The sequence below is a fragment of the Trypanosoma brucei genome, chromosome 4 (assembly GCF_000210295.1).
Source record: "Trypanosoma brucei gambiense DAL972 chromosome 4, complete sequence".
Taxonomy (NCBI): Eukaryota; Euglenozoa; class Kinetoplastea; order Trypanosomatida; family Trypanosomatidae; genus Trypanosoma; species Trypanosoma brucei.
Window position 1 is genome coordinate 1,310,174 of NC_026737.1, and position 13,037 is coordinate 1,323,210.

At 49.3% G+C, this 13,037-nt stretch overlaps 5 protein-coding genes across 5 annotated transcripts; all 5 read right to left on the reverse strand.

Annotated features, from left to right (window-relative positions):
• Positions 1-1,055: 1,055 nt before the first annotated feature.
• TbgDal_IV5130 (hypothetical protein, conserved) lies at positions 1,056-2,768 on the reverse strand (the record flags this gene model as incomplete). The annotated part of the gene is made up of 1 exon (XM_011774803.1): positions 1,056-2,768. The coding sequence occupies one exon, from the start codon at positions 2,766-2,768 to the stop codon at positions 1,056-1,058; it is 1,713 nt and encodes a 570-aa protein (XP_011773105.1).
• Positions 2,769-3,846: 1,078 nt separating this feature from the next.
• Positions 3,847-5,262, reverse strand: TbgDal_IV5140 (metal-ion transporter, putative; the record flags this gene model as incomplete). Its single annotated transcript, XM_011774804.1, has 1 exon — positions 3,847-5,262. The coding sequence occupies one exon, from the start codon at positions 5,260-5,262 to the stop codon at positions 3,847-3,849; it is 1,416 nt and encodes a 471-aa protein (XP_011773106.1).
• Positions 5,263-7,484: 2,222 nt separating this feature from the next.
• On the reverse strand, positions 7,485-8,468 carry TbgDal_IV5150 (myosin heavy chain kinase A, putative; the record flags this gene model as incomplete). Its single annotated transcript, XM_011774805.1, has 1 exon — positions 7,485-8,468. One exon carries the CDS (start codon positions 8,466-8,468, stop codon positions 7,485-7,487), a length of 984 nt encoding a protein of 327 aa, XP_011773107.1.
• Positions 8,469-9,603: 1,135 nt separating this feature from the next.
• Positions 9,604-10,710, reverse strand: TbgDal_IV5160 (lipase, putative; the record flags this gene model as incomplete). The annotated part of the gene is made up of 1 exon (XM_011774806.1): positions 9,604-10,710. The coding sequence occupies one exon, from the start codon at positions 10,708-10,710 to the stop codon at positions 9,604-9,606; it is 1,107 nt and encodes a 368-aa protein (XP_011773108.1).
• A 1,697-nt stretch (positions 10,711-12,407) lies between these two features.
• On the reverse strand, positions 12,408-12,623 carry TbgDal_IV5170 (ubiquinol-cytochrome c reductase, putative; the record flags this gene model as incomplete). The annotated part of the gene is made up of 1 exon (XM_011774807.1): positions 12,408-12,623. The coding sequence occupies one exon, from the start codon at positions 12,621-12,623 to the stop codon at positions 12,408-12,410; it is 216 nt and encodes a 71-aa protein (XP_011773109.1).
• Between the last annotated feature and the right edge of the window lie 414 nt (positions 12,624-13,037).

Below are 13,037 nucleotides of genomic sequence, written 5' to 3' on the forward strand. Positions count from 1 at the left end.
TATCGTTCCTGTTATAGTTGTTACCGTTGCTGCTATTATCACCGTTGTACGTGTAACTATTGTTGTTTTGACAATTATAATGATAACAGTAATCTAGCCAGTTTTGCCTGCTTTCACCATCACCTTCTTTACTGTTGTTGGCTCCATTAATATCTCCAATATTGGACCCGTAAATGACGTCATCGTCAACGACAACAGTGTCGCCGTCAATGCGGTCGCCGACATCACCGTCTTCATCCCCACCGTCTCCCATGAAAAGTGTGTTCACCATCTGATGGGTTTGCTTGGCGACACCAACACCCGGCACTAGTCGTTGCATAGGAGCCCAGTGGTTTGTGCTGGACCTCCATTGCTTTTCCCGTACGTGAATGTTTAACGCGCTGCTGCGGGAAGTCATGTCATCTTCGCTGCTCTGCCACCATCTGTTAGGTTCCTCGTCGTTACTGTTATTATTTCGGACGTAACGGCTACCGTAGCTGTCGTTAATGTTACCACTGCTGCTTCGCCTGTCGTCGTGGCTGCTAAAGTGACTTTTATCCTCATGGGCGTCATATACGCCCCAACGAGCGAAATATGGCGAACTTCCGGAGACTCCATCGTGGCTGTCTGAGGGTTGTCGAGTAAAACCACGAGACTTCATTTGTCTTTCTTGTTATTTATATATATGTATCTCTCTCTTTGATTATCGGTTACTCCTCGTCACTCAGTATTTTGGGTGTTGACTCTATAGGTAATGTAAGGAAGGAGAAACAGCAGTCGGTCGTAAAGTAGAGGTCGTGTACTTGTCATAGTGGATGCCCACTTTTTTCTTGTAGACACCACTTTCTTTTTCCACCCTTTAGAAACCGTGCTTTTGATTAACAACTTAAATCATACCGCTATTATAATTACTCGCTTCAGGTGCTTTTATTCCTCCCCCCCCCCCACCAGTATCCCTCTTACGTTTGCTCGGGGGAGAATCTCTGCATGTTTCCCCAACGAGAGGTACGAACCTCGGTGCCCACTTGCAGAAGGAAACCCTCAGCTTCGCCCATCATCGAGCCGTCACCAAAAAGCTACAGCCGCAACACATCCATCGTCGTCACACGACCCCTGCAGTTTGCACTACAGATGTAGTGGAGCATCAAATCTGAGCTTTTGCCACTCGCACTGATACTGTTATTGCTGCTGATGCCTCCTTTATCCACATTCCAAGCGATAGCGACACCCGCCGCATCCAATGAAAAGAGGGTTCGGCCAGCACAATGCAGTGCTTTCACACGCGTTGAATGCTTTGTGGGGTGACGTCCCGAATGCTGTGACGCATCAGAACCAGCGGCAAAGCTGCCAGTCGTATCCCCGCTGCTGTTGTTAGTACCGCAAACTCCAACGTTACCGCCCTCACTACCATGTGGAATACGCCGTTCCACGATCCCCGGAACGCAAGCCCCCTGCCATGGCCCACAGCAGCATCGTATGTTTCCCGACTCATCACCAATCATTATGGTTTGTTCGTCCATGAAACAGAAGGTGTGCATCTCATTGTGCGGCTGCAGCGGAGAAGGAGCCCGGTAGTGCGCCACAGCCCGCATCGTGGCCGTCTCATAAACAAGTAGAGCGTGACTGGACAGAACGGCGAAGTAAGAACCTACTGGGGAGAAGTGGACCTCACGTGGCTCGTCGTGCCGCTCCCACTTCGCCAGCTTCACCGGCCTCCCGGGCTCATCGCTGTCGCTTGTTGTTTGTGCAGCAGCCGGAGACGCGACATTATCCCTTCCACCGTTGTCTTTGTTGGCACTGTATCGACTTATTGCTGTTGCTAGTGATGTACTGTAGCGCCATTTGCTTAGTAACCGACCCCTCAACAAGTCTACAACTACAATATGGTGGTCTTCTGCCGAGGAAGTAATGGCAAGCGCCGCACCGGAACCGCCGTCATTATTGCTTCCCGGATGTAGGGCAATGCTAGAGATGCATTTCTCATGTAATGGAATAGCCGAGTTGATGGACCAATCACGTGTGCGGTATGTTATAAGCTGCCCGTCAGTACAACCACACAACATCAGCTGTGAGTTACTCGTTATCTTCATGCAACGTACTTCACTGGGTGGTGAGACGTGACCCAAATCGGTAAGTCTGAGAGCTAGAGGCTCAGCGCTGCTGCCGCTATTTGTTTCTGCGGAAGGACCAGCAAAAGCCAGGGTTTCTTCCATTTCCACACCGTTCTCACATGGTTCACCACCTTTCTTCAGCCTTTTCGCTTGCCGTTTTTGCTTCTTTTTCAAGAGCTTCAGTTGCTTTTGAACGCTGTGACTTTTATTGGTGAATAGAAATACCCGCTCATCCGTGCCCGCCGAAGCCATATACTTCGCCCCGCCCCCAGCTGTGACAGCGTTGATGCATCCGACATGGTGCTTGATGGAAAAAAGCAGGCCGAAGCGGCGACGCCGGTAGAGCAACCCCGCCATGACGGAGTGATATGTTCCAATGACCAGCAGGGCGCTGCGACACTCTTCAGTAGGGACTTTCGCCTGCACTTGATCCAACACCGGACTCTTCACTTGCTGCGCTGCCGTTGGTGATGATGATGCAATCGGTAAATTTCGCTTTTCCTCTTGTTGCCGCCGCCGTTTCTGAAGTTGGTCCTCATTCCCTTCACCTGCATTATCCGTCTTTTTCTTCGGTTTCAGTTTCTTTTGTTTGAGTGATACCGCCGGTGAAGAGGCCGGGGCTGCACCTGCATGCCGGGGGCGCTTTTGACCGTTCCGCTTCTCACTGCCGCTTTGCATGATTCGAACGAGGTCCACCCTTCCTTGCTCGCTATAGATGCCTATATGACCGTTTAAATAGAGGTCAATTATTGCACAGAAAGTTGAGGAGCGTAGATATGCGTGGTTGAGGATGTGCTCAATACCGGGTTGTGAAACAATCGGTAAAATACGGGCTCCGAGTGCAAAAGAAAGACAAGTGAATATCGTTTACTCCAGAGAAAGCACGTGTGCGCTCAGCTACAACCTTCTTTCACAACCGTTTCCTCTTTCCTCCTTCCTCTTTCGTCGCAAAAGCACAAGGTTTAGACATTCCGCCCACCCTTTTCGGCTGTGCACTAGTTGTGCTCCATTCTTCCTGTCAATCGAGGAGCAAAAACACACAATAAACCTCGGAAAAAAAAAAACGACGAGGAAGGGAAAGCAAAATTGAGGCAGTTTTAGATGGGACAAAAGAGAATACATATATATGTAGCATCAATAATTGTAATCATCTCAACCTCAACCGTCCTTCTCTTTTTTGCCGTCAATTTCCCCTCTGTTCCATTCACTTCTCTGTAAATGGCATGCGCAAAAGATCCAACACCATCTGTCGTAGGGCACCAGCGCGAGCTTTCCATTCTGGGGGTGTGAAGGGTGATACATAGAGCATCTCTATCTGTATATCACATCCAGGATGTGCACCTAGGCGCACACGCTGTGGAGTATGAGAGAAGTTGGTATCCTGAGAGTTAGGATAAACAGCCAAATGGGGAGACATCAGTCAAGCACCCGAATGAGTAGGGGGGGGGGGGAGCACACCACCGTTATTGTGATGAAGCTTGCGAAGCGAAAAGAGGGAAAGAAGGTTACGGAAGAAGGGTATGGGAGCCTGATCATCTCGACATAATGCACTTTCCACTCTATTCCATCTCCTTACTCTTCCCCGCGTTGTTTTTATAGGTAAAGTTAATGTTAGACGATACTACCACACGGAGGCATAGAAGCATCTGCTCACTTACTGTGGAAGGATAGAAAGAAAAATCAGTGGGCCGAATGTGTGTGTGTGCCCTTGTACACATCATACACTTCACCCATCTGGTGTTCCACCATTGCGCAGTTAGGCGATAGTTTGTGCCGAGGCGCACAGGGAGTGACATAGACCTGCCCCATTTTCCACCGTGTCCACCTGAATGGTCGTATGGGTGATGCCAAATCTCTTGCAAACCTCCTGTGCCTCCTGAAGGGCTGCATCCTTATCGTCCGCCTCAAGATGAACCGACAGCGCTGCGTAGTCGGAGGCAATCGACCACACGTGAAGGTCGTGTACGCCTTCAACACCTTTAATACTGCGCAGGGCACTCAACAACTCGGAGTAGTTAATACCCGGAGGGGTACTCTCCATGAGAATTCCCAGAAGGTCCCGCAGCAACGGTCGCGTCATGTTGAGCGTAATGACGGCAAACAGTAGCGAGCACAGCGGGTCTGCAAGGTTGTAAATGGAGTAGCGATATGATGGAACACCGTACGAATAACGGTTTGCGACATAAATGAAGATTCCAGCGAGGATGACGCCGAGAGACTGGACACAATCACCCAACGCATGAAGCAGAGCAGCGTGAACGGCGAACCCTCTGCCACTGTGACTGTGACTGTGATCATGACCTTCACCTTCACTTCCGCTGTGCCCGTGTCCATGTCCATGGTCGTGACTGTGATTGTGCCCAGTATTCTCCTCGCATAGTGAATCCTCTTCTTCCCCGTTACCGCTATGGCTATGATGGTGTGATCCACCAAAATGACTGTGGCCGTGCGAACCACCGAAGTACAAAATAGCGGCGCATACAACGTTTACCACCATCCCTAGTACACCCACCACAACCATGATGGGTGAGTCGATACTTGTACACATTTCCATATGCGTCGCCTCTGTCAGCGCTCCATCCTTGTCGACCGTAGGGCGCTGTGAAATATTACCGAAGCCGTAATAGCTGGTGCTATTATTCCGCTTGTACTGTTGAGCAGTGGTAGCAAGCATAGCATGGATACGGCTACACTTCACTACATTCCATGACCTATCCAACCCCTCCATGACAATCCAGACGACAAGGGCCCAAATGGAGAAGACCGAAACAAGCGTTCCGATGACTTCCGCGCGGTGCCAGCCGTAGCTGTACTTCCCGCAGGAGGTCCTCGAGGCAGCACGTAGGCTCATGATACTCAGCGCATAGGCGCCCACGTCGATGAGGAGATGCGAGGCGTCAGTCAGAAGTGCCAGGGAGTGTGCCACCACGCCGAACATGAGCTCTACCAGCATGAACACGAAACAGAACATGAGGGCAGCTAACAATACCTTCGACTCATGGCGCCGCCGCACTTCCGTCGAGTTCAAGGATTGTTGATCTGCGTCCTCCAACCCACCCCATGGGGAAGGTGCCGCTGGAGTGCCCACTTCCACGGCTGCTGCGTTGTAGTTCGAGTGTGGGCCGGAGCTGCAGGGAAGGAGCCGCTGGTGCTCGCTACTTGCCTCTTCCATGCTCGTAGCCGTCCTCCAATCAACTACACGCCTACCAAAAATAACGTGCCCCGACACACCTCGCGATGCGAATGCGATACTTCCTCACCGAATCCTACGATTTGAAGCAATGTTGTTCTTTCCCGCTTCTCAGCTCTCCACTTTGCCGGTTGCCGCTTCCACAAAGCCTAGCCGCTGGTACACTGCCTTGATGAAACACACTTGTTTGCGCAGTGCCGTTGGATTCGTTACTCACTCCGTCTATATTTATATAAACACCCGCGTAGTTCTTACAAAACGGTAGACGCTCCCCTATAGCCGACGACAGCAACGAAGAGCCACAACCGTTTTGCAACTCGAATTTCTCCCTGTTTGACACGATTTCAACACCCTCTGCTTTACACTCCTCCTGCTCTTTCTGAACTTTGAGTCACTTGCGTTCCTGCACTTATATTCAGTTTAGTGTGGCGTTATGTGCTGACCCCGATTTTCGAAATCCGAACACTCCTTCTTTTCTTGCTTATATCTTCCCTTGCGATTGCCGTGCGGCCGCACTTCAATGTCGTTTAGCCTCTTTCCAACTTTTTCCTTCTTAACTTTTGTTTGCAAAAGTCTATAGCAACCCGTGCCGCGCCGCCGCCGCCGCACTCGTACCTCCTTCACCATTTGGCGTGTCGCAAGGTGGTGTTGGTGAATCCAAGCCATGGAGGAAAGGGAGGTGGGGAAGGGAGGAAAAAGCAAAGATGGGTAGAGGAGTAGCCACGTTGAAGGAGAGGGGGAAAAATCATGTCTGCACTGAAACATTCACAAAATATATGCAGCAATTTAGGGATCATAATACACTCGGGGCTATAGTTTGGCGACCGCCGCACTGAAGTTAAACCGCAGACTTGGCGTGGCAAACTTTTCCCCTAGTGATAAAAAGTGCGCCTCAGCATAACATCCCCCGTTTTCCGTTAAGTGAGTAAGCGAGGAAAAAGAAGTCGATGTGTGTATTTGTGTGCGTAAGTGCACTTTTTGTATTTGGGGAAGAAGCAACGAGGGGTAAAACGACATTTGAAGAAGGACGGACACACTGCTGAGTGCTTCACGCACCCGCGACGCCGGTTTCTCGCCTTCATACCACAAGCGCGGGCACCACAGAATGTACAGCGATGCCTAAAGAATGAAGGAGAGGAAATGTTTGTGTGTAACTTCCGACGGATCCCCGCAGGTACAAATCAAATGCAGCGCCAAAAGCAAAGTAATATTGTGAAAGGGGCAAGTGAGGTGTCTTGCAGCAGAAGGGTGCGCGCTGGGGAACACCAACTAGGGGGGCGGTTAAGGCGGACCACCGTAAATTATATGATATACAAGACTCCATATAAGCTGAAGAATAAGAAAAAGAACCACACAACGGCACAAAAAGAAAGACAGAGAGAAGACACTAAGCGAACAGCGAGGTTGGAAATATACAACGCTCGACGAAAAAGAGCCGAAGCAAGGCGGCCGCGATTAGCTTCCTGATAAAGGCTGAGCGACAGCCCGTCCTCTCCTTTCACTTTTTCTCTTTTCCCTTATGAAGGCAGAAAAAAACATGGCCCCCAGTCCTCGCTAACCCCGATCTTCTCCACCCTGCGCGTGCTGACAGTATTTATCATTTCCAGACTGTCGGAAACGGAAGCAGAGAACCACTCACCCGCAGAAAAAGCGCATCATCATGCGGTGACGTGGCTGACAACGCGGGGCGCGATCACGAGCTCAAATTACACGGACGGCTGAAGCGAATTCTTACAATTGAGCAAAGAAAGAAGCAGGTGCGCGAAATTTATAACGTCAGTAACTCACGACAGCAGCAGCACCGACGGACCATTCAGCAACAAACACTCGCGTACACACACAATAGCAGTGACGTTGCTGCCCGTCGCGGCAAGGCGGAACATATTGAAGCGTGAGTGACACTAAAAAAGAAACGTACAAGGGACCGTGAACAACAACAACAGCAACAGAGACGGCCTCCCCCTCTTGTTGGTTTAACACGTCCCGCTTCGAATAACTGTGCCGTGCTCTAAGGAATGCACTATGATGCGAGCAGCGTTTGCAGCAGCAACAACGGCACCACCTTTGGCATTTATGACAACACCAACGGCGACGTTGGCTGCAACCGTAGTCCGGAAAGATGTAGAAGCAACACTCATTTCTCCCGTCTTCCCCTTTAGCTTGTGAATACCAAGTGTATCCACCCACTTCCACACCCCTTTCATTCAGTAAGTGACGCGGGACAGCTGCAGCGCGTGCTCAAACTTTTCCTCTTCTGTCATCTCAGATATCGGTTTAGGAGGTGGGATGAAATCCTGTCGGAGTTGGGCCCGCAGGTACGCGTAAACATTTGACTTCTTTGCTTCATCACTAGACTCCGGCACCACACCTGTCAGCGGCTTCAGATCCAAACCCTCGCAAATTTCGTTGCATTTGTGGTTGGCCACGAACCTCGTAATGCCCTCCGTGCCCATGTTCCCCAACCCGAGGCCCCGACCGTCCTCCGTGTGAATTTGCGGGTCTGTCAACAAGTCATTGACGCCCTGCAGATCGCACAAGAGCATCGAGCCCAGGCTATCTACGAGAGTGAAATGAGAGAAAGCTTCAGCCACGTGCAACATATGCTGACGCTTCCGTTTCTGGGAGTCCGTTTTGCAGTGCTTATCATCCTCATAGACGTCACCGTAGTTGCTGTTATACTTTGTGAAGTGTCCCCCAAGTTTGGGTTCCATCACGAAAAGAACATCTCCCGTGTCGACTGTGCGGTGGGAGAAGAACCCATCCTTCAGCTGACGGTACTCGCGGGGGATGCTATCACGACTAATACGCAACACCTGACACTGTAAGAATGATATGCGCGGTTTATTAGGTCCATTGAAGGGAGCCTTGTTGAAGTTGCTCGCAAATTCTTCGCAGAGACACTGCGCTTCCCCTTCGCAGAAGTAATCCTCTTCCTTCACGTCACTCACAACCTTAAGGAACAACTTGGCAATGCAGCGCGTGCGGCTGCCGTCGTCTTCGATTTCCTCAACCTCATAACAGACCCGCATGCCACCCTTAGCAAAGGGTTTGAGTGGCGTTATAATTTCGACATTGGTGGCTAACACAACCCATTCCTTCTTCCGAAAGCTGTAAATATATTTCGTGGCGCTACAAATGCAACTCGCGCCTGTGGGCTTTGGAGTCGAATCTCCTCCTGCTGACTGCATTAGCTTAACCAAAATGCGAACTGCCAAACGTATAGATAAATACACGTGTAGTTGTACGAGTGATGCTCAGAGAAACAGTGCACTCCTGCAATATAAGGACGAGGGAAGAACGTATATGTATGCCTATAAATAGTTTTCCTCCTTCACGGTGTGATCCTACCTGGGCCTCTCTTGTGCTTTGCTTCACGACGCCGTCCGCAAGAATCCCCACAGGACCGGCTTCAGACTACTGATAGCACCTACTAGTGACTAAGCAAAAACTATGCGTGCGGGAACTATAACAGTGATAAGGAGGCAAACAGCAATATCAACAAGGGTAAAATAAGAAGCGCACGGGAGGATGCGATGGTGGGGATGAGAGTTAATGGAAATGCAGCGCGGAGCCAACTGGCAGCGCTGCGTAATCAAGGGGATGTGAACCAAATGCTCAGACAAGCAAAAAACAAAAAATGAAGAGCAATGACCAATAACATAGTCGCGCGTATAAGTTACGATCGAGGCATGTGCACCAGTTTTCTACTCTTCCTCTCCCCCCACTTCAGGTACATTTTTGCATCTAAGCCTCGATCTCCCTATCGCGTGAGTCACCTCCGACTGCAGTCGGTCTTCTTTCTCTTTTTTTTTCCTTCTTTTCTTGGCTCACCAAGAATCTACTATTGAGTTATAGCCAACTTTTTGCCAACGGTTTTCACAAACTCAAAAAAAATTACCTCACTTTTGTTCGTTGACCAACCAACGGATTGTTACTGTTACTGCGGTTAAACCACAGCACCACTGAAGGCCGGCGGTGGGGAGAGCTGAGTGCGTGGACAACAGTTATCGGAAGCCCACAAGTTTCATCGGGGAAAAGGATAAAACAACAGCAATAAAACGAGGCACCCCAAAATAACAACAACAAAAAGAAAACAATGCAAAACTAGGTAAGAAACTCCTGCTCACAAACGTGAAAGAGTGGAATACGTATACTGATCTTTACCGCCAGTATCAACGCGCAAATTTAACGGATCCCTTTCGTCCAGAAGGAAAGTTTAAAGGGGAAACCCTCGATTCCAGAGATCAAGTCCAATATCAAGTGGTGTCGTGTGCACGCGGGGGTTTCTCCTATCTCCATCCCTTCACGCAACCCACATCCATTTCAGTCCGCAGGCTTGTCGACAGCGCGGAGGACCGTACACGATTTCCTGGGTCGTTTCCTCTGCGCATATGCGCGGTCCTTCGCCAACATTTGCCGCGTTTCCCACGAAATATTTAAGCCAGGGATGGATGCTGTTGTGGGACCGTCGCATGCGCATCCGGTGCAAACTCCGAGATACATCAGATGATCCGCCACAGATGGATAATCCAAGCTGTCACTGCAACAATAGTCCTCCCCTACACTTCCCGTGGAAAAGTTAATATCGTCCATATCGCTGCAGTTCAGGCACTCCAACGGATCATCATACTTAAACCACAGTTCGTGTGGCGCATGCACATAACCCATGAACAATGGTGGAAGGTGGGGAACAATGTCCTTTCGGTGCACGGCGCGGTAGGACTCATGGCTCCCGCTACGGAACAATGTTTTCACCCACTGTACAAAGGCAGGGTTTCCTACGCGTGGCTTCCCAAACGTATAGAGCTGTACTGACGGGTAATTGCCACCTTGAAGTGATGGCACTACTGGAGGGGAAGACATTAAATCAACAGCTGTGAGGAGGGCGAGGGCTCCACCAAGGCTATGTCCTGTGATGAGAACTGGAAAATTTGGTTCCGACACAATTAGCTCATGTAGCGCTTGCCGTACTTGTGCCCTAAGTGACTCGAAAGCATCGAAAAAGCCTCTGTGAACCAAACAATTTTCGCAGCTCGCGTTGGGGTATGGAGTCCCCCAATACTTTATGTCGTCCACCCAGTTGGCGATATTCAGGGAACCCCTAAACGCTACTACAATTTTACCTTCGCTCGTCCCTGCAAACGCCAGTGTGCCCTCCGTTTTATTCTCAAACAGCCCCTTCAAGACGAACGCAGACTCATTACGACATGCCGCACAGGTCCAATTACGGATGAGGTCGGCATTGCAATACGAAACCTTGGAAAAGTTTAAAGCAGACAACGCCGTCTCCTCCGAGTAGTCGGCAAAGGCGTATTTAAAATGTACCGGGAAACTGAATAAACAAACGATAACGATGGGGGCGAGGTTGGAGAGTGAGTTGCGGAACGAAGAATACGGGGGCGCCATGTGGTTGCCTTTCCGCTCACTCATCTTTTGTCGATGCGATCGACGGGCAAAACAGAGAATTGCTTTTGAATACAGATTGGTGTGTATTGATATCTACGACCCTGCTCACTGTCTTGCAAACCAACAAGAAACAACAGGGAGATGAAGCTGTAACGACGGAAACGACACAACAAAATGGGAGGCAAGACATCAAAACATTTCCATATCACAAATAGGACCAAAAGAATAAAAGTGAACAGGCAGAACTAAGTCAAAGAGAATTTACCGACACGTTATTCACTTCATTCGCAATGCCACTCCCCGCAACCATCGGTCAGAAACCGTTCCTACTGCGATGTGCAGGCGATAACCAACTTAGTCATTGTCTCATCGCTTTTTCTTTTTTTTTCTTCTGATTTTCCTCCTCCCTTGTTGGGGGGGGGGGTCAACTTCCCACTAGTGTGAACATCAGCCACCGCCGTGGAGTATTTTGGCATCTCAGTGATAAGTTCGTGTGCGCGATGCTGCCAACCGCACAGCGTCACACGCACGGGAACCGAAGATGACGAGGCAGTATAGCAACAAGAGGCGGTTGTTCTCTGTACCCTAGGATATCATGACGGTAACGTAACATTTTTTTTTTCCATATGGGGAATTCTGCGGCTGCATGAGTTCCCCCGCCTAAGCGGATGACGTAATGCTTTTTCTTTTCCCCCTCAGCGGTTGTCACATTGACGCGGATTGCTCCTGGAGTTGAGGACCCATCGTTGCCACTGTTGATGCTATCGTTATATTGACCATTACCACTGCTCTCATTGTGACATCAACAGCCCATGAAGTGCGCCAACGACAGCCGGAGCTGCGAAAGCCTTTAATTGCACCCTATTTCTCCAACAATGACAGTCGCGGAAAGCATACCCTTATGTAGCACTGTGGTGGGTCACATCGCAGTTGTGTACAAACTGCATTGGCGTCAGTTGTCGTAGGAGGAGGAGATTAAAGTTTTAAAAAGAGAAACGCAAGACAGAAAAAAAAGAGGTGAACGCACAGCAAAATTACACTGACAAAGCCATGTAACCACAAAATGCAGTTGGAGGCTTCCGCAGTTGCAGGGTCACGAATATCGTGGAGAAGACGTTCTCGCGAACGAATGCATTTGAAATTCTCTACAAATGCGCTCAATTAATCCCCTCATGTCCCTTCACGAGCCTAAACATCCTCTGTGGACCAATCTCCACCCGTTTCACCACCCCAAACGTAATATAATGCTAAAATTCCTTTACTTGAAAATAACAACAACCAGAAAATAAATACCCCCCGTCGTATGCGGTGCATCAATATGTAGAACAGACTTCCACACGTCGAATTGACGCCCCTCTCACCTTGCAACCGCGGCGGGGTGAGTCAGGCATCTCCTCCATTCTTAAACAAAAAGAAAAAAAAAATAACAATCGAACGAACAAAACAACACCTAACAAACTTTTTCCAATCGCTTGCCGACTGTCAAACCACAATTGCGGCAAGGGGTTGCTCACTCCTACGCACGGATCTTAAAGTGACGGTCGTATATATTTCCCTACCCTTTTCCTTCAATTCCGATAGTTAAAGTAAATAAGCGAATAAGTGGACAAGAACCCAGTCACAACCAGTGAGAACTGCATTGCTCCTTCTTGCTTTGATTTGATCCCTCCCATAGCATCACACCCTCTCCCCCATTTTTTTTTTTTAAAGTCCCGTTGACGTTACACCAACGTTGGCCACAGCTTTGGGTCAACGCACACATCGACGCAATGAACTATATCAAAGTATTGGTGGTAGCAGTGAGGCTCCTTTTCTGAAGGGATATCCTTGATGCGCTCGAGGCAGGCATTGTAGGCGAGCACTTTATGTTGGCAGTTGTTCGCCAGGCAGTCCTTTTCAAGATCAAGTTTAATGTCGCGTGGTTCCTCGTCGGCCATAAAAGACTTCTTTTTTTTTTTTTGCACTGTGCTTCGTATGTTTATGGGTGACTGCTTGGCTTTGCTTCGGGGGGTGTAGGGAAAATAGCGAGGTGGGTAAAGGCAAACAGTAGGGATAAGAGTAGAACTGTGGCGAGAAACAATAAAAGAAGAAGAGGGACGGGAGCAAAATGTCCCTCTGCAACTGCATCTCTGCATTGGAGAACCTTTTTTTAGTTGCAACATCACCAAAGTAAAAAGGTGGAAACGGTACGGGGAGCGTCATGCAATGCGAAATCGCAACGCTGGAAGAAATTCCTCGAATACATAACTTCAACACACAACATCTAACGAAATAGAAGTTAGTCTATAATATACCATATTGGTGATGTCGACAAGAGGTAGAGCAAAGCAAACGACAACCCCGGTTCCAAC